The sequence below is a fragment of the Dasypus novemcinctus genome, chromosome 11, assembly GCF_030445035.2.
Source record: "Dasypus novemcinctus isolate mDasNov1 chromosome 11, mDasNov1.1.hap2, whole genome shotgun sequence".
Lineage (NCBI taxonomy): Eukaryota > Metazoa > Chordata > Mammalia > Cingulata > Dasypodidae > Dasypus > Dasypus novemcinctus.
The window spans coordinates 26,230,273-26,254,895 of NC_080683.1; the positions used below are offsets into that span (position 1 = coordinate 26,230,273).

Genomic DNA, 24,623 nt, shown 5'->3' on the forward strand with positions numbered 1-24,623 from the left:
ATAAATCAAGTCATCTGTATGGTTAGGTAGGGGTTAGGGAGGGGATGTGAGAAGACAAATCCATATGAGCCCTTAAATAGAATGGAAGGTATTAGATTCCTTGAGAACTTGAGAGGTTGAAAAAGCAGCAGAGCTGAGTCCTCTCACCTGGCATGCTCATGACTTCACTGAGAGTTGATTCTTGAGCAAAGTTCTCAAAAATGAGACAGAAATGGACAGAGATGGACTTGGGTCTGGGTAGAAGAGGGTGTTTCTAAGGAGTGGGGGCCCAGAAGAAGGAAAGAGCCTGGAGTGCTCGTGGGGTGTGAGTAGAATTGAGCATAATGGACAGGTTAAGAAAGCCCCAAGGGCCTGCCAGCTGTACCACCTTCTCCTAAGGGAAGGATCCAGGAGCTCAGTGCTGTACAACGTTCCTGGGGTGTTCAAAGCCATGTGTACTACCCAGGACTGACCCTGCTTCTCTAGCAGTTACTGATGAATCCAAGGATCAGTGCATTAAACAACAGGCTGATCAACAGGGTGCTCCTTTTTTTGACTGTAACCAACCAAGCAATTAGATTATTTCTCCTTAGGGTTAAAAGAGGCCAGAGGCCCAGTGCCAGAAGAGCAGGCACATCAAAATGCTTCCATGTCAGGACAGAGTCAAAGCGGACTGTCACCTTAATACTAAGAGGAGCCAGGTGTGGTTTTGATAGCTTGCTGGGTGGGCAGGGGAAACTGGGTCCAGGCTGGCTGTAACTGCATAATGGGAAAAGTCGCAATGTGGCAGGAGATAGGCAGGGATCCTCAACTTGGGGTCTGGGGAAGGCAGGGGAGAGACACTTGGACAGTTTGAAAAAAGCAGTGGGACTTCTATTCAGATGAAATATGCCCTGAATCTCAGCAGGGGAAGGGACACAAGATTTCATGTTTGCTTTGAGGGTTATGCCTCAGACAAAGTTGAATAACTGAGGCAAACTAAGTTGTTCCTCTTCTTTAACTGGAAATAGAAATATTTTCCTGGGAATAAACACTAATTTAACTAGATAATTAGAAGTTATGCCACTTAAATTCTCTCCTTTTAATTTTATTTCTCCTAAATATGTAAACTATGAACAAGTCTGCATTCTTTCTACATTTTAAACTCAGTTTCAGTTTTAAAATTCTAATTTAGGTTTTTCCCTTCTTCTAAGTAGTTTTAAAATGTCAGTTTCTCCCTGACATTAAATTTAAAATTTAAAAAATAATACATTACAAAAATGCATCTAAAGTACAGCTCCTTCTCAGACATAACTTTCTTCTAAAGTTACTATGTTTTTTCTCTGTATGTGTTTTATACTTTTACTACATATATATGTATCCATGACAATACAAACTGTGTTCTGAGAGGATATTTTTTTAATAAACATAAATGGTATATAGCGTTCATACTCTTTTTCAAATAAGTTTTTTCCAGTCAATATTACATTTTGAGATGAATCCATGTTGAATCATAAATTTTTAAAAACCTCCTTTCTTGCACAATGTCTTCCTGTCTTAAGTTGATTAACCTTGAACTTGTCAAAGCAGCTGTGAATTCATGCCACATAATTAAACAGAAAATACAAATGACTACATATTTTAAATATTCTTTAGAGACTCTATGGTTTAGTATTCAATGGCACATAAATGCTAAGTAAAAAAGGTAAAACGTCGCTAAGAAATTCAAAACTTGACAAAGTGATGGATGTAGGATGACCGAATACCTGAAAGTAACTTGTTTCTCTCCTTGTTGCTAGGATACAAAGAAAAGAATTGTATGTAAATTAGAAGGTAATGAAATGCAACCCTCTCTTTGGGCCAAATTCCACTTTTGGTGGTCAAGAATATCCTGTTGAAGCAATGAAGTATGAAAACCAGCTTCAACCAGTTGCCCCAACCTGCAGCCCCTTGCTGTCCTCATTTCAACTTGCTTAATTAACATAGTAAAATTCCCACCCAGGGGTGGAGTTATCTGCCCCTTTCTTGATCATGCAATGTATGTGCAAGCGTGATTTCCTGAACATGCTAATCATACAATTATATAACCAGCTATGTGTGTTCATCCATATGTATAAAAGCTAATGCATAATCAAAACAAATGCTAAGTAGTAACTTGGGTATTTAAGCAAGAGTGGAACTGCAGCACAGGGAGTCAGGTCTGAGTCACTGTGGACTGGCCTTGGCTCCTTACCTCTGCAGACGTAATAAATGTGAGTTTGCCTAACTCTCGTGTTGAAGTTTTCTTCATGCCATCTCTGGTTATCCATAAAGGCCTTGCTTTGAGGCCTAACAAAAGGACATGTTACCAAGGTACTACTGACAGGTTTATGTGTAAAAAGTCAAACCAAGTAAAATGTAAATACCATCCAATTTGGAGTTCTAGGGCTTATTCTCAACTCAGGCATATCTGACCTGTGTACATTTTTATAAACTTAATATAAGGAACAACTGCTTCCTGGCATATTATCTCTGTAAATGTACTATAAATTTTAAGTTAAAAATGTTATTTTCCTCTTCTGTATAGTTCTTAAACCTCTAAATTCAGTGCTTATTAGATATTGCTCAGTCTTCTATTGTTCTCACCAAGCTGTCAGAAGAAACAAGCTCTATTTCCTATTAAGGTGAGTTTGGAACCCCCCAACAAATCCATTCAAATGCTCAAAGCAGCAATTTATACAGCAGTCTTCTTTCCCTCTTTACCAGTCGATTATCTGTTTAAGAGGGGTTATATTAGGCAGTTAGTTATAGCTATGTCTCCAGGGCTGGAGAAATATAAGGCACATACTTAAGTTCTATTAAAACTTAACAATCTTAAGTATTTTTTCTCTAACATACTGCTATAAGTAATACACTCTATAAAAGTTTTCTTAAGGAAATGGCTCTATTGTCTATCAATTATGGGAAAGTAAACAGTTCACCCTGAAAAACCCGACAGCTTGCTGCACAGTGCTGGGGCCAGGAGTCATTCCTTGCACTTCCCCTGCAATAGCCATCTCTGAGGCTAATTAAACTGCCTTCATTCTAGAATAGGACAAAAAAAGGGGGGGGGGGCAAAAAAGGAGTTGTGAACATTCCATAGATATAAGAGCAACGACAGCAGTATCTACTATCCTAGCCATAAAACCTCGACCTTGGCTTATGAAACGTATGTGAGAAAACAACAGTACACACATCTCCCATAGCTGTTACCTTCCACTGATCAAATACAGTGTTTTCCACTAGCTTATACATTCACTCACACAACTATGTGCAGACAGGGAGACACCATCACAGCTTCAGGCTGACGGAGAATCATATTTTCTTCCAAACATTAAGTTGAAGATTCATGTTGATGTCTCACCTCTCCCTACTCCCCATATCCTCTTTTTACTACCCCTTGGAGAACAAAAGCCATGCTAAAAACCTAATAGTAGGGCTTGGAAAGTGTTCATTTTCTCTATGGTTTAACTCTCCATCCCAGAAGTTTACCAATAGGTCTCTGTTGTAAGCCTCTGCTGTAAGCCTTAGGGTATAGTCCTTCCCCTAAAAAATTATGCAAACTGAGCTTACCACCGGTAAGCAGCTTTCCTCCCCCCACTTTAGCTTGAAAGACTATATTCTTATACCTTGCAAAACAGAGAAAACAGAAATGTTGATTCAGATTTGTCTTTCATTTTTATGTAAGCTACATTTGCCTTTTGATGATGTCAGGTCATAATCTGATTTTCAACATTCCAGTCATATAAAGGAAATAACTGGGCCTGAACTTACACAGACAATTCAAAACCTACAAGCAGACTTCACCATCCACACTTCTTAGCTTTTAAAAAAATAACTTGTCAAAACTCAAAGCTATTTTCAGTTATCAGATCAGGACAGAGAGCCTAAATTACTATAAAAGACCCCAAACACAAGTACCACCTACTTCCTTCCTCACCCAGCCACCCGACCTCCAAACAAGAATCAAGCACTTATTAAATGCTTACTTATAAAACCTCACAGATTTTTTTTTCTTGTTTCGTTCATTTTCAGTCTGGATTTGGTTTTACAGAGTATTTTTGAAAATATTTATTTTAATTCTGAATATAACACAAGCCCAATTAAAAAAATCAACAGCAAGGCGTCTTTTTTTTAGATATTCCAACAGGTGCATTTGTACAAATACATCTGGCATTTTGAAAAATCAATTTTAAAACATACTCAAAATGCCCTAATGCACTTGCTCTCCCAACTCTCTCCCACCTCACTCCACTTGAGGCAGTTCATCATTTAAGAACGCAAATGAGGTCAGCAATGTGTGTACATTTACATAAGAGGAAGACCATGTTAACCTCTGTCCTACCTCACAGAACATATAGAGAGACAGCAACGTGAGTCCAAGGTTATAGACCACTAAAATTCCCCGGCAAGAGAATGGCTGTCTGTTCTTCATGTATTTTGGTCCCAGCCATACAATTAATAAGTATATGACAGAGCAGATAAAAGTTGGTATGTAATTGTCCAGAAGGAACCATCCTTTTACTCTAGCATCTGGAAAATAATAAAAGAAGAAAAATATTTAGTGCTATACAAGGTAAATATAAAAATAACCGCAACTTTTCAAACATTAAAAAAAATTTCTCTAACCACGATTTTGTAACAGTCACCTAATATTAACGTTTCCAAATCCTACAAAGCAACCAGAAGAGAGGCCTGAATTTTCAACACATCATGCAAGATGAACTTCCTTGTTATAGGTTCTGAATAATAATGTGCATTATTCATGGTTTTTGTAAGTAAAATAATACAAAATACTCCTTTTCAAAGAATTTTAAAGAAAAGAAGCAGCCACTGATTTTCCATTAACTGGATATATTAACCAGATCTGCTGAACTATGCATGGGGCGATGAAAGCCAAGTGGCAGTCTTTGAACTCTGAAGTGTTCCATCTCAGCCAAGTGTCAGCAAGTCTGTTCAGCAATGCATAAAGTCAAAAGAAGAGGGCCCTAAGAATCCCCTTAAGTTCAGAGATCAGCCACTTCCCCGAAGGACTTCTAAGAACCACCAGTTCAGCAGAACTGACATTAACACCTTCTACCACCCTAGAATAACTAGTGAGGAGGAGGTGGCCATTTAGTTTCACTGTCACTCATCAGAAAGGTGGCATATGCCATGAGTGCAATGGTTAACAGCAGAGGGGACAAAATGCCTGATGGCAGTAAACTCCCTGCCGACCTGCTGTTTATGAGTAACGTGTGACTGGAGTGGCCAGCTACTCTAGGTGTTTGTCCATTCCCTGCAAGATTCAACTTCCTCTTCTGGCTAACTCCCAAGATGCCACCTCTGCTGTAGGTTCCCCTTTGTACCCTGCTGTGGAGAACCCTAAAAAGCCTGTAGCTTCTCAACCTTACCTACTCCTCAGAGGCACATAAAGGTTTCACCCCCTGCATCTTCTGAGAAACAGCAGCTAGTGGGAACAGTCTTTGCCCCATCTTTGACCATCTGGCCAATTCTCCCCAATACTTGGTTCCATTATCTCATAGGACAAGCAGAGGTTAAATAAAACGTATGCCCACTTAGGGAATCAATTGTAGTCTTCCTTTCTTGCAGACACTCTAAATTATCCAGTGTTACTCTCATGGCATTCCTCCCTTGACTTCAGAGGGAGATGCATCCAACCCCTCCCCACTAGCTAATCTAGTTGGTTCTGCTGAACTGGTACTTCTCAGAAGTTCTTCAGGGGGGTGGCTGGCCCCAGGGAACTTAGCAAGGGGGTTCTTAAGGCCTTTTGCTCTCAGCTGTGGGCCTAATCTATCAATTCTGAAGAAACAAGTGTCCCCTCAGCAGCTAATACAAGACTTATGTTTGTGTGGTCATATCACAGACAAACAGAAAAAATGCACACACTAAACATCTCCCATTTCCTTTTACTTAAAGCTCTGTTTTGCATGTTGCTCTTTTCACTGTATGACAGAGCTTCATCAGTCCATATCAGCAAGCATCCATTCTCCTTCCACATTCCATGTGTTTCCAGGGTGGCTCTCCCCAGCCCCAGTCAGCGAATCCTCATGGATCTAGCCCATCCCGGTGTTCCTAAACCCGGCCAGCCCTGGGTTCAGATATGGGCATGTAAAGCAATATTGTCTGGCCACTGAGCTTTGAGGGGGCATTAACTAACTGGTAAAGGGTTCTAGAGAATTTCCTTGTTCTTAAGAACATGGTTCGTGTTCAGCCAGAAGCTACTGCAGTCATCCTGCAATCAAGGAAGGCACAGGAATGTATTCTGAGGGCAAAGCTGCTGATATACTTTGGATGGAAAAGAAGAAAATGATCAAACAAGGGTCCTTATTGACAGCACGGAGCCGCTGAAATAACTCAGGGTAGAGCTGCCCTACCTTACCTTGAAGTAATGTAGACTGTCATTTAAAGTTGGATTTTCTGTCCCTGACAGCTGAAGTAAGTAAGGCATTACAAATGATACAAACACACAGGGATAAATCTAACTCATTCTTTTCAACTAATTTATTGAACCTGTCCTCTATTAAGGGCATCTAGATGATTTCCAGTTTTGACAAACAATGTTGTAATGAGTATCTGTATATTTATCTTTGCATAACTGACCAAGGTTAGTTGTAGGATAATCTCAAGAGTGGAACAGCTAGGTCAAAGAGCATGTGCATTTTAATTTCAATATAAGGCATAAATGCCTGCCCTCCAGAGAGGCTGGACCAATTTGGACTCTTTCTCTACATCCTCATTGTTTTAAGAGATGGTATCAAACATATTATTTAATCTGTGCCATACGAAGTCTCTTTTTCTTGTTCTCTTTTGTATTTTAAAAACGAGTGAAACAATCTTTCATCTGTTTAAAAGCCATTTGTAGTTTTTGTGTTTTTTTTTTTGTGAACCTAAAAGCTCCTTCTTCATAGATAAGACACTGACATTAAAAGAAGGATATATGGAGCTGATTTACTTTTCTAAAAGATCATAAAAGACTGAGAAGTATGAAAGTACTACAGTATATATAGTTATCTATTTGCATGACACAAAATGAAAGGACATTATTAAAAAGCACTGAAATTGTAAAAGGAAGAGTTTTAAATTTTTGCAACAGTATATTTTAGAAACCAGTTTTAGCTACAGACTCCAAAAACTGATGAAAACATACCACTGAAAATGGTGAAATCAATAGTATTCTCAGGCTATAAGCTTTACAGCATGATATGATCTCCAGCTAAAGTTAGGGAGAGGGTCACAGCCACAAGCACTGCACAATTTAAACGACTGTCAGAGGAACTCAGCAAACTCCTTATCTAGGTAAAGTTTTAGTTTTATCACAGAAAACACTAGCACTTTCTAGAATCTCTTAGTGTAATATTTGTAAGTGACTATAATGAGGGGAAAAAACAGTGAGCAAAACCAAAATTCATCTTACCTCGGGGGCCTAGCAATGCCTTGAAATAGGTACTAAGTGATGCATCAAAATTTTCCATTTTAAAACCTATTAAGAAAGAAAAAGACATCGATTAGATTCTATTTAAAACTTTTTTATACTTTTCCATAAAAAAATAAGAACACATTCTTTCCAAAGAATATGCATGCTATGGACAAGACTAAGTTCCTCATCTTAAAAAAAAAGTTTTTTTTAAACCACAAAAGTAAATTATGTGCTAGTTCTAGTTTGAAAATCAAAAGGAAAGATACAATCCTGTGAATTCACTTTATAATGAAGTGCCAGTTTTCTGAACTTTTGTTTCTCAGTTCCATGAAAACTCTTTCTGTAAAGCTGAAATTTCAGTGGGGAGAAGAGGTGGAACTTGATGGAAAGGTGGCAGACGGGAGAAGATTCTGTCTTGGCAAGAACTGAGATTTGAAGTAAGATAGCGAAGACAAGAAGAGTCATGTCAGAGAACGGAATGCCACATTGAAAAGATGTTTGTCTCTGCGTTTTATTAGTACTTTTAAATACTTAAAATCATGGTATAAAACTCAAATAATACAAAACAAAACCAAAAAAAATCATATATTTCCTCTGAAAATAATCCCTAAGCCCCACCAACAGAGGGAACTTAATGTTAACATTTCTTGGATATACTTCCAGAGATTTCCTTCTTTTGAATACAGACAAGGCAGTGATAAATAGATGTTTTGACCATGTGGGTTGCAACCCATGAATGGAGGTGGATCCATCAACATCAAGTCAACTTACCACTGAAAATAAATAACTGGGGAAACAGATGTGGCTCAACCAATTGGGCTCCCATCTACCATATAGGAGGTCCAGGGTTCAATGCCCAGGGCCTCCTGGTGAGGGCAAGCTGGCCCATGCGGAATGCCGGCCCATGAGGGAATGCAGCCCCGCGCAGGAGAGCCACCCTGTGTGGGAATGACACCTTGCACAGAAAACCGTTCCGTGTAAGAGTGCCGGGTGACGTAGAGAGCTGGCACAGCAAGATGATGCAACAAGAGACAGAGAGGAGAGAAAATAAGAAGACGTAGCAGAACAGGGGAGCTGAGGTCACGCAAGAAAGTAATTGCCTCTCTCCCACTCTGGAAAGTCCCAGGATTTGTTCACAGAGCTGCTTATGAGAATATAAGCAGACACAGAAGAACACACAGCGAATGGACAGAGAGCAGACAATGGGGGGAAAGGAAAGGGGGAGGGGAGAAATAAAAGTAAACCTTTAAAATAAATAAGTAAATAAATAACTGATCAAAACAGAGGAATTAGGCGGTGGACTTGGCCCAGTGGACAGGGCGTCCGTCTACCACATGGGAGGTCTGCGGTTCAAACCCTGGACTTCCTTGACCCGTGTGGAACTGGCCCATGTGCAGTGCTGATGCGCGCAAGGAGTGCAGTGCCATGCAGGGGTGTCCCCACGCAGGGGAGCCCCACGCGCAAGGAGTGTGCCCTTTAAGGAGAGCTGCCCAGCGCAAAAGAAAGTGCAGCCTGCCCATGAATGGCGCTGCACACACGGAGAGATGACACAACAACAAAAAAAAAAACAGATTCCTGTGCCGCTGACCACAACAGAAGCGGACAAAGATGACTGGCAGCAAATAGACACAGAGAACAGGCAACCGGCGTGGAGGGGGGAAAAGGGAGAGAAATAAATTAAATAATCTTTTAAAAAAAAACAAAAAAAACACACAGGAATTAGAGTGCTCTGCCTTTAGTGAGAATATTTCATAAAACTTTAGTTTTATTGTATCATATTTATAAGTATTATGTACTTGGTTATAATGTAAAATATATTCTTACTACGGAGGCCACAGTCAAAAACTTAAGAAAAGAATGCTTATATTTAAAAGTGTATATATTAGTTGTTTGCTTTCACTTAAGAAAATATCTTGGAGAATGTTTCATATATGTAGTTATAGATCTACCTCAATCTTCTAAGTCTACAGTCCCCTGCATTTTCGCTCCTATTTAAGATAATGCTCTAATTAATATATGCCTATTAATTTTTGTTAGGAATGTGTTTTGCAGTAGAATTGCTTATACATGCATTTTAAATACCAAGGTGTTTCTGGATACTACACCACATTGCCTTCTGAAAGAGCTACAACTTACATTCCCACTAATGTTGAATGAGAATGCCTTTCTCCTCAAATCATCACCAGCAAAGGGTTTGTTTTTTTAAGATTTATTTATTTATTTCTCCCCACCCCGCCCCGGTTGTCTGTTCTCTGTGTCTATTTGCTGCATCTTGTTTCTTTGTTCGCTTCTGTTGTTGTCAGCGGCACGGGAATCTGTGTCTCTTTTCTTGGTGCATCATCTTTTGTCAGTTCTCCATGTGTGCAGCGCCATTCCTAGGCAGGCTGCACTTTCTTTTGTGCTGGGTGGCTCTCCTTACGGGGCACACTCCTTGTGCGTGGGGCTCCCCTATGCAGGGGACACCCCTGCATGGCAGGGCATTCCATGCGCGCATCAGCACTGTACATGGGCCAGCTCCATACAGGTCAAGGAGGTCCGGGGTTTGAACCGCAGACCTCCCATGTGGTAGACGGACGCCCTAACCACTGGGCCAAGTCCGCCACTGTCCAGCAAAGGGTTTTACCAATTTCTGACAGGGGAAAATTGGCATCTCATTTTGATTTTGATTTGTATTTAATAATTAGAGGGCAGCTGAGCATCTTTTCAGTTTCTTATTGACTATTTCTTAATATTTCTAAATTAAAGTTCACAGGCACCAAGTTTCAACTTTCCTAATCATTACACCAAAAGAAATAACCATCAATATTGTAACTTCCAAACACAAAGGCAAAATCATTTTCATTAATTTATACCTCTTTTCCTTGGCTCTTCACATTGAAGCTTAAGTATTCTTGGGCTAATTTCCAGATAAAACTACTTTAACAATGAAATTACTGAATGGCTCTGGTAGTTACCAAACAACCTGACTAGGAGGATTTAACTGTAACAACTTACTACCAGTGTGATATTGGGCACTTATTTAACTTCTCTACACCTCAGTGTCCCATCTGTTAAATAGGGTAATAGTTAATGTTTTTTTCCTCTAAGGTTGCTAAGATCAAAAGAGCTAACACACAATGAAACCTTTAGAACAATGTCTGGCATGTAGTTAACCCTCGATAAATGCTTCATATTGTGTGTTTGCCACAGAATCAACTCCATGATGAGTACCGGCAACTACCCCTGGCCATCCATGCTTCTTGGAAAGGATAATGCTGGCATTCCCACTGCATCCAATCACTGTCGTGTGCACTGTGGATCATCAGCCATCTGAGGACCCTCTCCACTGAATGCCATCAGTGAGCCCCTGGACACTGACAACCCAAAATGTCCACTTCCACATCCTATACCCTCTAAGGGCATTAACAGATGGCTGGTGAAGTTGGTAACACCTCAGAGAGAGAGAGGAGCTCATCAAATTGATATTTTGCCTAAACATGAAAGACAAGGGAAATGGATGTAGCTTAAGTGGCTGAGCGCCTCATTCGCAAGTATAAGGTCCTAGGTTCGATCTCTGGTTCCTCCTAAAAACAAAATTTTAAAAACCCAGCTTCTACTGGGGAGTCAATATAGCTGAGTAGTTGAGTGCCTACTTTCCATGTATGAGGTCCTGGGTTCAATCCCTGGTACCTCCTTAAAAATTAACAACAATAATAATAAAAAATTTTAAAAATGCATGAGACAAGGTTGAAATTAAATGTGCTAATTTGATACACATAACAAGAACCTACTAGTGTACAGAGACTTGCCAAATACTTACGGATAAACACAAAGGAACACACTTGGTGACCTAGAAGTAGAGTCACAATGGGCAAAGAAGCCAGATGCAGTAAAACAAACAAAAAATCCAGTTTTCTGAGTAGATGTTAGAATGATGCATACTTAAAATAAGCCACATATACATGTTTCATATCGAGCTATGGAGATAAAATTCAAATATTATTCTGCTATTACCAAGAATATACCTAATGAAAGTCATAAGGAAATGATTCTACTTATTCTACTTTTTAACTAAGGCCTTTCAGAGGGCTGTAACCAGTTTTGGTTTTTACAAAAGGGAAATACAAGAAAGCTGGAAACAAGAGTAGATGACGATTAAAAATGATAGAAAACAGACCTGTGGAGGGTGAGGTAGTGACGAGAATATTAGTGGACCTGGAAAAAAATGAGACCAAAGAATTGCTATAAATGACCTAATATTACAAGGGCACAGACCAACCAGAAAAACTAGTCTAACATCATGGCAACAGCTTGATTAAATATAAGGTAAAACTTCAATCCATGAGTACAGAACTCTGCAGCAGGCTACCAAGAGGGTCTGTGGAACTTTATATTTGGAGTTACTAAAGAATCCTATTAAAAGCCATCTGTCCTAAAGAGTCAGAGGCTACACCCATGTTTATAGAGGCCCTGTCAAAGCTGACAGGCACTGGGACACTCTTTAGTGCTCATAAAATAGAGTATCTTCTCTGAAAAAAGCACATGCAAGAGATGATTTATTTGCCAATAATGATATATCTGTTCTTAGACTGCATTTATTCTCAGCTTGGGAATTCTTCTCTTAGGTTTGCAGAACTTTCCACAATCAAACTTAGGAACACATCAAATAATTAGCAAAATATTCTCTTAAAAGAATGTAAAGTAACAACAACAATAGTTTCCCAGGAATTGCTCACTGTCCTGGAGTGTCTAAGTTCAAAAGGGAAAAAGGATGGAGGTAGCCCCCGAAGCACTGGCCCCCAGTCAATGGAGTCCATGAATCACGAGCCTGATTCTGGGCTGGCCTTTGCCTTGTCAAGTGTCTCTCTTGAACTCTCCCCCGACGACGCCCACTAAGGGTCATGTACTATAACCTCCCCACATAGGGTTGTTTATTTTCACACAGGTTACCAAGAGACATCTTCGCGAAAGGTTTACTTTCATCATTTACTTGGCGCAATATCCTGTTTCTGCCTAGCCAGCCACATATCTAGCACCCTTCGATACCATATGCTTATGGTTTTTTTGCTCATATCACACGTTTACTGAGTGCCCGTTAGATGCCAGGCACTGCTCTAGGCTTTAGGGGATAGAGCAGGCAACAAAACAAAATTCTACACTGTGGGAGAAAGATGATAAACATAATATTAAATACAGATATAACCACACATGTACAGAATTTGTAAAATAACTGTTAGTAAGAAAAAATAAAGCAGGGTAAAGTAGATGGAATCATACGGTGGGGATTTATTTTAGAAAATGGAGTTAGGGACAACAGAGCCGATACCTGACTAGAGAACTGAAGCCACCCCTCTACTGAGAAACGGCATTCCAGCTAGAGGCCCAGGAGGCAGGAGAGGGGAGCTGCGTGGAGAGTGGCTCTCCTCCCCTCCCCACTGGGGCCCAGGCCTTGCTCAGCAGTGGCTACAAGAGGTCAATCACTTGGCAGATCTTGCAGGGAGCATGTGGCCAACAGAGTGGGAGCAGAAGGTGCCAGCTCCCTAACTGTTCACACTGCCATGGTTCCCTCACCCTCCCGGCTGCAGCCCGCCCTCCTGCCCTTTTCGTTCTCATCTCCCTTGCGAAGCTTCCACTGTTGTGCCCCATGAACAGTACAAAAGGTCTCGGCAAATGAATTCCTCAGGCCAGGCTAGGCCTGCCAGTCCCACTGAGTAAATTGGGCACTTGCTGAGTGGCCTGTGAGCTGAGCTACATGCTTTTATTTTCCAAAGGCATGGGAGGCACAGGGCCTGCAAAGCCCTAGATATTTTGCCAAATGGTCTGGGATTATGGGAAAGGAAATTTGCATGACCCACTTTGCACAAGAAGCCAACCGCCCTGCCAGGCCAGCGGGTCCCCATCTCCCAACTGCACATGGGGCACTGACATCACCTCCTCAACCAGTTGAGTCACCCTACAGGCTGCTTGAGGGCTGGGCCAAGTGCAAACACAGCTGCACTCTACATCTGTGAAGGCACCGATTGAGCTCGGCTGGTAGAGGAGCTTCGGCCTGAAATGCAGCAAAAGAATAAACTGTTCTTTGATCTGGATGGTTCCCCACATGCTGACAGGAAAAAAGTGTGCTTCAGCAAGCGAGGCAGCAGGTCAGGAGAAGTTAGCACTTCCCAGGAACCAGATTTTCCAATCCTCTTCAACCAGCTGTCTCTGACCCCCACTCATCCTATGGGGCTTCCGAGAACTAGAGGTCAGGATGGGGGTTAATAAGGTCCATTAAAAAAAAATTCTGACCTCACACAGTAACCCAAAGCAATGACTAGCTAAAGAGCCACCCACAGAAAAGGATGCAAACGGAAAAGGGAGAAGGGGAGAAAGGCAAGTAAATAGAATGGATTTGTAAAAAAAATTCCTCTTTGATGCACATTTTTCCAAAAGACACTGTTTAGGTGGAAGCCACCTCCCTTCCAACGGTAAAATTCTGGAGTTTTTGGTAACCATGCAACTGTATAATTGTGCCTCATTTTAAGTATCTCACTATGAAAACTGATTAACTGGGCCTGGTCATTCTCTTTATAAATTACTCTATTTTAAAAAGACACCTGACAGAAGCTTGGAAGTGTGAGAGCGTTCAGCACCCCCTTCATCCGAATCAGCCCGACCACTTATTTATTAGTTATTGTGTCCCTGGTGAGTTTCTGCCACATGCACTAAGTGTTTCAGGGCTGAATTCAAGAGAGACCAGAACAAATGCAGCACAAAATACAGAACCTGTAAATACAGAACACAAAAGGGCAAACACCGAATCTGCTAAAAAGAGTGCTGTTCACGGGGAAAACCCATCTGTCTCCTGGAAAGCTCCCTTCAGGAGCAGCACTGCCCAGGTGAGTCATCTGTGTGGAGGGAAATGAGTATTAGGGTTCACTTTGATCTAATATCAAAGACAGTTGCTGGAAGCATGTCTGAAAGAAAGAAAGAAAGCTACAATAAGCCTTACAACAAACCAGGCCCCTTGCTCCTTCCACGTCACTCCCAGGAGGGATGACAAAATGTGAGAGAATGGGAGGTTAGGGAGATGGTGGGTGTGGGGGGCTGGGAAGGGTGGCAGCACTGGGAGAAGGGTACTGGGGTTAGTGAGAGGAGATGGCATAATAAGTTACTTCCATCACAGTTCTCAAGGTGAAGTATCTGTCTCCATGAGAGTGTAAAGGCTAATATTCTTGGTCATTTATATCTCGAACAGGACAAAGCTGTTCAAATGAAAACTATTGGGATCTTAAGGTAAATGTGTTTTAAAAGGTTTATCAAGATTTTAAAAAATTATAGTAAAGAGAGCTGCTATACTAATTATTGTAAAGAAAGCAAATTTCATAAACCCACAACCTGGCTGCTTGCCAACTCTAAAGCTTAGTTATGGAGATCTTTAGGGTTGAGCCTTGGTTTTTCTTACTGCTAAGGTCATGGTAGCGGGTAGCAATCGGCTTGCTTTGAGAACCACCCTTCCTATGTAAGTCAAATCGCATTCCTTTTGGTTTAAAAATGTTTATTGCAGAAGTTTTAATTACTGTATAGCATAACTTCTTCATCATATCCCATTTTATTTCTTTTGAATTGTTAAAGTTCACCTAAAAATGAGTCAAATGAGCTGAGCTTACAACCCATGAGCCACAAGGATGAAAGTTCCCTTCATTTCCTCTCCTCTCCTATGTATTTACCCCTTGTAACTTGTGTTAAGCAGATAAGCAGACATGGGAATATTCTTCAAGCCGGGGGCAAATAACATTACAAAAATGAAATGGTGCTTTAATTTGGTAGTGACAAAACCTTCTCGACTTTATAAAGGTTTTTCTAGGTTGGGAAAATCAGCTCCTGCATAAAAGGTGGAAAATAAGTACACTCAGAAATGTTAAAATATAAAGCATTGTCACAAAAACCATAAGGGAAAGAACACTCAATATACTAACAGGCTCTCAGATATGAAAGTACCTTAACAGAATCCCTTGAGAATACAGGCATTTAAATAAAAGATAACTCCGTATTAAACCTCAGCTTGAGAAAAATATCTACAAGATCCTCAGCTTGAGAAAAATACCTGCCATATCCGCAGCAGATAAAAACTTTATGTACCATCATTATGACAATCCAGGAATCTCTACTTATTTTTTTTTTTTTTCTGTAGAATTCCCATATTTTCTAATCTCATTCTAAGGGAATAAAAATTTGTGAATGCTCTGAAAGTCATTTGTTTCTATGAACAAAGCCCTGTTTGGGGTCTTAGATAAGGAACTGCAAAATTAGGGCAACAATATGTACTTTGGCACTGCTACAAGCTTAAAGAAGGTTATGAGGTTAGAGAAGGCTGATAGATAACCTGTAACAGATAATTGGGGGGGGGGGGGGAAGGGAGGTGTTAAAATGTTACAAAAAACAGTTTTCCCTAGCAAAAAGTAAGATTAGACAGGTTGAAAGAGAAGCCCCCACCTCCTCCTGCTTCTTGGTTGCCACCAGTTAATTAAAATGTTCCATTTTAACCATTGCTGGAGAAGGACATTCTTTTAATAATGCAGTGGAGGCAAAGGAGATCCTAGAAGCTTCCTTTGTTCCTAAACGAATCATCTGTGGTACTTCCTCTCTGCTCTCCCTTGTCTTCCCTTCCTATCATTTCTCCAAAGGCTCCTCCTCTGGATTCTAGTGGCTTCACTGTCTGGTCAATTCATTTAGCATATAGCAATTTCAATTTTTGTATGATTATGGATGCTTATGCATTTCAGAATATGGGAACGTATTCTGCCTTCTCAGCTAGAGCCCAAGCACTTCAAGGGCAAGTACCCAAGTGATTTGTTGAATGTGTACAATAACTATCCACTGATACTATATATGAGGGCATATACTCACTTTTAGAAAATAAAAAGGAGGGAAAACCTAGTCAAGCACTGACACACAAGGAGCCCTTGGAAGGTTCCTAAAACGTGGAATAAGTCCTCGTCACAAAGGCATTTCTTCTGGGAAAACTTTGTCCATGCTAGTGATCTAGGGCTCTAACAGAGATGCTCTGCTCTTTGTCTATTATATGATCAAGAGAGGCATTTTATAAGGTATGAAATAGTAAAAAAAATTCCAAAGTGATAACACCACACACTTTAAATATTCAAGGGAATTTTTTTTCCTACTCAAGAGAAAAAGAGATAATTCTTGTACTCTTGGAAGGCGAGACATAATGTATTTTATCTCAGAAACTCACAGATGGAATTTTTTCAGTGGTGGGAAGGGGAAGAGTAACATGCTCTTTGAACTTTATTCTAGGGGAATTCTTATTCATAGCTAAGGAGAGAATGTAACATCAAGTTCAAAGTTCTTTCCCCAACCCTTAGCAGTTGGGGAAATTTTATTAAATAAATAAATAGCTATTTATTTAACTATTAGGACAACGACCTACACATCAATCCAGTTACCCAACAAGCATGAACAGGGGTTCACTATTGCAGAAAATTACTCTAGTGGAATTTTATTACCTTAAAGGTGCTGGCTTAATCCTCATTTGAAAGCAGGAGAACAAGAACTGGTGGTAACTCTTACTTGGATGAAACATACTCTGACATTTGGAAAAACTCAACGCTATTCCATGCACAGAGTGTTCCTTGCTGAAGGATGAAGGTCAGACAGCTGGAGATGGACTTAGAACTTCACTTTCACAAAGAGCTTTGCTAATGGTAACTAATTAATCCCACAGGCTGCAATTAAGCAAGGTAAAAGCTCCATCAAGATCCACGGAGTGCAGGGATGTGGTCACCCTTGTGACTGGCTTTATTTCTGTGTTTCCAAAGATTCTCAGAATAACTGCCCTTCACTCTATATCCTGCATCTGAAAGACAGTTCACTCTATATCCTGCATCTAAATATTCAATGACTACTTACTACATACCAGGCAGTATAAATAGCCCTTAGGAAAACAAGAGTGACAGAGACAAACACCTACTTAAAAGTAGTAAGCAATGTATGTAGGAACTTTACGGCAGTAGTGGTTAGGAGCACAAACTCTGGAGGCACACAGCCTGGGTTCAAGTCCCCGCTCCATCACTTATTAGCTATGTAACCTGGGGCAAGTCAACCTTTTTGTACATTACTTTCCTCATCACTAAAATGAAGGTAATAATAGTATCTTCCTCATGTGATTAAATTAATCATAAAATGCTTAGAATAGTGCTCCGCACATAGTAAATGCTGAAAAACGTTATTATCATCATCATTACAAAGACCTTTGTGATTGACCAATTTCACGTTCAATGCTTATAACAGTTCCTATGCCATAAAATGGACTTGCCTGCAAAGTTCATGGGCAGTGAAACTTGCCCACATCCATACCTCACATCACTATTATTCTCTACTTTGGATGGAATCTCATGCCATAATGATACTTACTAATCCAGGGATTTGTAAGTCCCTGGACAGAAACCTCTGGAATTTTGACAGGATGCTGGCCATCAACTGCTCTGAGAGAGGAAAAGAGAAACAGGGTCTATTCTATCCTTAGTACAGCATGAAAGTAAACCTATTTCTGATATACCTTTTTTGGACTCCTGGCAACTAGCATAGGGTAAATGCCAGGAGAGTTATTTATTTCCTGTAATCAAGAGAGTGGCTTAAGTTGCCAAGGATCACAGAGCTAGTAGAACGGAGATTTGAACCCAGATCTCTTATTCCCATGGCCTTCTACTCTCAAAATACCCCATATGTGATCTTCACCACTCTCAAACACCCCAGGTGGTCACAAGAAATCACATCTTTTTTTAAAAAAAAGATTTATTTATTTTATTTATATTCCCCCCTTCGCCTCCTCCCACTCTGCTGTTTTTGCTGTCTGTGTTGTCTTCTCTTCTCATTTTCTCTCCTCTAGGAGTCACCGGGATTCGATCCTGGAGATACCTGATAGGGAGAGGTTCCCTGTCAAGAGCACCACCTCAGTTCCTGTTTCTGCTGTGCTTCACCATGACTCTCCCCCTGTCTCTCTTTTGTTGCATCATCATTTGCTGCACAAATCATTTGTGTGGGGCACTGGCTCACTACGCATGTACTGGCTCACTATGCGGGCACTGGCTTGCCGTGTGGGCATGCTTTCTCTTCTTCTTTTTCACCAGGAGGCCCCAGGGATCGAACCCAGGTCCTCCCATATGATAGGTGAAAGCTCTATCACTTGAGCCACATCCACTTCCTTCCAGGGACCACATCTTCACACATTTATGTTAAAGAGGATGGAGAGAATATGTATTCCCAGTCTTTGAGTTCACAGAACTTTATCCATGAAAATAGGGTAAGATACAGAATCAACTCAGTTTTAACATTAAGTTAAAAAAAAAAATCAGCTGTGTTCACGTAAGATGCTTGATAATTGGGGCCTTAGAAATCTATGTAATGAAGACCTAGATGGGAAGATAAATGAAATGAGAAAGGGAGAGTGAGTCTCTTGCCCTCATTTTCATACCCTGTTATCACTTTCACTGTATTTCAATCAGGGATAAAATTACAGGCTTATTTTTTAAGTGTTGTGATTATTGGTTATACAGTAATTGCTTGTTCGGATGTCCAAAAATCTGCACTAGGCTCTAAGCTTTGAGGGCAGAATCTCTCATATCCCCATTTGTATCCTTCCACAGGGCCTGGATCTGTGCCTGACAAGTTGTTAATTATTGGCTGAAACCACGAATGAATGAGTGAATGAATAAATGCCTGAAGGCCATTCCAGAGTCTGGTAACAATGTGTTCATGAATCTGACTCTATCTCAGTATCACTTGGGAGTTGTAGAAAACAGACTTCTGGGCCCTGGCCCTAAAAATTCTGATTCAATAGTCTAGAAACTGAGAAAATAGTCTTTTTAAAAAGCTCTTCAGTAATTCTGATGAGCAGCCTGGTTTGGGAACCACTGCTGTATACGTAATTTCAGCTTTTGCATTCTAACAAAACCCCTGCAGCTCTTGAAGTTTTGTCACCAGGCAGTATCAATACGTTGCATTACACTGACAGAGTCCAGACTAGGATGGTGATCTCAAGGACAAGCTATTTTTCATTTCAACAAATTCTGTTACAAGTCCCTGTTTGCTCTAACTCCACCAGTCAGAAAAAGAGAATCATTTCCTTCAAATCATCTCTAAAGTGGAAATAAAGTTCCATCAAGTTAGAGATCAGTTCTCATATATTCTACACACTGTGTTATGTAGTACACATCACATACAACCAGCGTGAATTAAGTGGTGTAAACACTTTCCACATTCTGGAACGGCACTGTAATTAATATAACTGTCAGAAAGGAAAATCCGAACACCTGTCACCACCTTCCTGAGCCAGGAGTCAGAGGTGGCCAAGTCTGTAAACCTCAGTGAGGGCAAGGAACATATCCATCTAGCTCCCCATAAATCCCAGAGCTCCCACTGTTCTTGGCACACACAAAGAACTTAGTATTTGTTTAATTATATTGAACTGGGGCATTGTGGGATGCTACTGAGTAGCTGCGGTTGCCAGAATTCATGGCAAATATTTGGCCACAACCAATGTGTACACTCCCTGGAAAGAGGTAAAGTGGGTGATGGAGAGAGCTCAGACACTGACTGAGAGATGGATTCTCTGTTTCTGGCTCTGTTATCATCAGTCCTAAGCCAAGTCACTTCCTCTTAGTTTCTGTACCTGGTGTAGATGACCGCAAGGTTCCTTCAAGTGAATCTCGTATCTGAGGGCAGCCTCTAAGATGGCCCCCAATGATCCTTTCCTCCTGATAGTCACACCCTTATGTAGTCCCCTCCCACAATGAACCAGGGTTGTGTAGGACTAATATTATACAGTGAAAGTGATGGTATGGCATTCATGGGATTAAGTTATAAAAGACATCCAGACTTCCATCTTGGTTGGCTGGTATCTATCTCTGCCTCTGGGATCACTATCTCTGAGGGAAGCAGCCCTATGGAGGGAAGCCCTGTGGAGAGGCCAGTATGGCAAGGAACCGAAGCCTTCTGTTAATGGCCATGTGAATGAGCCTGGAAGCAGATGCTCTGGTCCAAGTCAGCTTCAGTTAACTGTAGTCATGACTAGACCTCACAAAAGACCCTGAACCAAAACCACCCAACTAAACTTCTCTGGGATTGTTGACCCTCAGAAATTGTGTGAGATAATAAGAGTTTGATAGTTTAAGCTGCTAAATCTTAGAACAATTTGTTACTCAGTAACAGATAAAAGGCTTAGAAGTTAATGAGAAGGAGGTTCTTAAAAGTCAACTCTCCTTTTCCTTGCTAGTTTTCCTTTTGGTTACTACTCATCAAGATACCAGTTATAACCATGGAAAACTTTCCTTTGATCTTTTTATATCAGGTTCCTCCTTGATTTAACTAAGAGAAATAAAAGGCATATGTGGTCATCTAAAGTATAGAATTTGGTTATGAAAACAATATAACACTTTTACTAGTCTGAAGCTTGGCAGGCAAGGAATCTAAGCTGAGTACCTCAGCTCAGCTTTTCAAAGACTCAATATGGAAGGAATTACTCCCATTATCTAGATGAGAAAACTAAAGTTTGAAGATTTTAAGTGCATTGGTCAAAGTCCCTCAACAATTTGAGGTATGCAGTTAATTAACTCCAGGTCCGTAGGACATAGAGTGGCCAACCCATGTAGTTTTTCAGGACCAAGGGATTTCCTCAGACACGACTTCCAGTGTTACAATCAGGTAAGCCTCGAGCAAACTGGAAAGAGCTGGTCACCTTACTATGCGCAAAACTTGGGCTCTTTGTAAATCATCACACACCTGATTTTTTAAAAGTGTATTTTAAAGCTATCATGTTGGCAGCTTATGGTCTGTAATGGATTTGAAATGTCACTTATTAAAATGAAAACCACAAACCTTTCTAGACATTACCAAACTCACAGTACTGAAAAATACTTTTTTTTTTCCTGTGAAAGAATAAATGGAACACCTGCTATTCTTATGATACATACCAGCATGGAAGATTTTCAGCTAAAGAGTTTCTGCAAACTTTTGTTTCAGACCGGCAGCCATGTCCACAAAGGACAAGGGTACTTTCCTGGGCCCCAGGAAACACTCCAGTGTGACTCAAACGGCCAAGGGAATGACTGCGTTGGCTCCTACAGAACTTCACACCAAGTCTGGAGATTTGCAGTTAAACAACTTTCTTTTCTACAGAAGCTCAGAAACAGACAACTAACACCACGCCGAACTCCGCCGACAGCAATGCTCCTGTGGTGACAGGCAGGTAGGTCATGAAGGCCACCAGTAGGCAGAGCAGTTTATAATGCAGAGGACTCCTCTCACTACTTGTGCCCCCATGTCCTGGGCCCAGCCTTGTTCAGGAGTCACTCTTGTACTCTGCAGTGGATTTCTGGCTGCCTGTCCCCAGGAAGGAGCCATCTAATCCCCATGGCTCTCCACAGTAGGGAGGGCACTTTCCAGAAAAGGCTGAGATGACTTCTTCTGTACCCTTTCTGGAAATTCTCCAGCAAGATGAGCTCTCTTTATAGCCACGCTTTTCCTCTTTTCACCCAGTGGCTACTTTCAACAAATGTGCCACTGTCTTTAAAACCCCAGACAACTGCAAAAGGTGAAATTAGGCCCTAAGGTGACTACATTTTAGTAGAACTCTAAGTATTTCGGTAGTCATATTAATGTAATTGAATATCCTGACTGGCTAATAACCAGATCTTCTTTTCATTTCAATTCTCCCCAAGTACCAACATTGAACCCTAAGCTGCCTTAATGTCATTTTGCTTTAACAAAATGAAGAAAGGGATGCCAGTGATCCAATTAATGTAAGGTGATCAGGTGCCCACCTAAAGCTAGAACACTAAGGGAGAGACACTAACAGGTCCCAAAATGAAAATTAAGGACTTGGTTAAGAAAAAAAGAAAATTAATATCTATTCGTATAGAATTTTAAAATAAATCTATCCTGAAGAAGTCAATCAGATGAAAATTTTAGAAAATTAGAAAATAATTTAGATTGTAAAATGGTATATATCATTGTTTTTCAACATGCCTTTAGAGAGCAGCAAATGTGTTTAAGACACTATGATAGAAGGTAGGGATAGAGAATGTGGTCCTTTCCCTTTATTCAGAAATCTAGCTGTTTTCCAGCTGGGACCCATATTTTCAACAAAGATCAAATCTCAAAAATTCAGCAAAAACCAAAAACAACTCAAAACACACACATACCCCCACATTCCTGAAAGACAAGAACATTTAAAGGGGGAAGGGGAATTATAAAATGCTACATAATATCCTACTTGATTTGGAAAAGGTATCTCATACTTTTCGATACACAATCAAATAAAAACTATTTGCAGAAAATTAGTGACTTAGAGAAGAACTGATTGACATGTTTAAAATGTATGGTTTATCTCTAATGATCTTTTTTCCATTTACAACAATAATTTTTTTTTTTTTACATTAACAATTTAATATATGCCACACTCATGGAGATGAGTAGGGAAAGGTAGTTTAAAGAAGAAAAGGGGAGAGACTAGTGGAGTAGGATGGACCACTGACAGGTCCTTAACCATGATAACTGTACTTATGAACCTATACTTCTGAAATTGAAGCTTAGCATGGTATTACAGGGTGACTAAGTGTTACCTCCTGAGAGCCTCCTTGTTGCTCAAATGTGGCCTCTCTCTAAGGCAAAACTCAGCATATAAATGCATTACCTTCCCCCCAGCATGGGACATGACTCCTGGGGATGAGCCTCCCTGGCACCAAAGGATTTCTACTAAGCACCAACTAGCAATGCAATTGGAAAAAGGCCTTGACCAAAAGGAGGAAAGGGTAAAGACAAATGCATTTATAGGGCTTAGGGACTTCAAAGTGAGCTGGGAGATCATTTCAGAGGTTACACTTAAGCATGTCTCAGTAGGAGCTCATTGATTGCCAAAGTAAATATTGCCTCAAATAGCAGGGCTCCTGAGGGCTCTGGAGACATCCAGGCACTATAGGCAGGGCAGATAGCTCAGGAGTTTGGTGCCCTGTCAGTGGGCCCTACTTGGAAATTTATGCTTCCCAGTGAGACAGAGTTGGACTCAGTTGTGCTTTCCCTACACATGGCTCTTCTGTCCCTTCTATTTGAACCTATAGTTAGTATTAGAGTTGACAGGTGTATGTCCAAGAGACTTAAATCTTTGGGCTGTCCATGTGCCAGTTGGGCCTTGAATCTCAAAAGACTTGCAACACTATTCTTCAGGTCACTGGACTCACCCAGGACAACTAACAAAGAAAAGATGATGGACAATGACCATCTCAAGGAACAGATAGAGTCTACAACTGCAAGCAAGAAAGTCCCATCCATCTGCCCCATAGGACCTAAGCCCCCTCTCAATTAGTATCACCATCACGGAATCCTCAGGATTAGGGTCTGGACGATGGACTAGAGTAGACTTACAGTTTGTCTACTGTAGACATGTGATCCTAGCAGTGGAAGAATGTTTATCATGCATGTGGAGGCAGTGGCCACTGGAGGTTCTGTGGGGAAGGATGGGGTAAAATAGGTGTAATTCGGGGGCATATCTGGGACTTGGGAATTATCTTAACAGATACAGGTCATTGTATATCAATGTAATAACTTGCAAAAAATGTGCAGGAAAGAGTATAAACTACAATGTAAACTATAATCCACACTTAGTGGCAACACCCCAAGATGCATTCATCAATTGTGATGAATGTACCACACTAATGAAGGATGTTGCTGATGTGGGAAAATGGGAGACCTAGGGAGCAGGACATATGGGAATCCCCTATATTTTTTTATGTAACATTTATGTAATCTAAGTTTCTTTTAAAAAATTAAAAAATAAAGAAGTATAATTTTTTTAAAAAGGAAAAAAAAAAACAGAAACAAACAAAAAAAAAAGATGAAAAGGGAATGACTGTTTACAGAGTCTAAAGAAAATAGCTACTTTTTACAAACCTAGTCTAAGGTGAATTATTTTCATTCAGCCAGTCAAGTTATCAAAATAATCTCCATTTTATGAAAGGGTGGTGGCTCCTTACATTAATTTGTAAATTAGTCATCTTGCCTTTGGAAATAATTTTCTATAAATATATTAGTATTTTTTACTCTTTTGGAGGTCCCACATCAATTATGAAAATCTGATAAAAGCAAAGGGCACCCTCTCCCTATTCCCAAATTACAGTGGGATAAACTGACATTTCCACAGTCTCTAAAACCCTAGCGGTCCCAGTCCCCAAGTTTAAAACCCCAGGTATACATG

General features: G+C 40.4%; 1 protein-coding gene across 2 annotated transcripts in view; it reads right to left on the reverse strand.

The window, feature by feature from the left end:
• ELOVL5 (ELOVL fatty acid elongase 5) overlaps positions 1 to 24,623 on the reverse strand; it is a 97,258-nt gene that overhangs the window by 37,207 nt on the left and 35,428 nt on the right. For both annotated transcript variants that reach the window (XR_011650072.1, XM_058306892.1), the window contains exons 2-3: positions 7,394 to 7,459; positions 4,322 to 4,509 (exon numbers count right to left, since the gene is read on the reverse strand). Coding sequence is in view for 1 of the 2 variants with exons in the window: in XM_058306892.1 (XP_058162875.1) it covers positions 4,322 to 4,509; positions 7,394 to 7,459 (254 nt within the window). In the remaining variant the exon portion in view is untranslated. The remainder of the gene's footprint in view (positions 1 to 4,321; positions 4,510 to 7,393; positions 7,460 to 24,623) is intronic.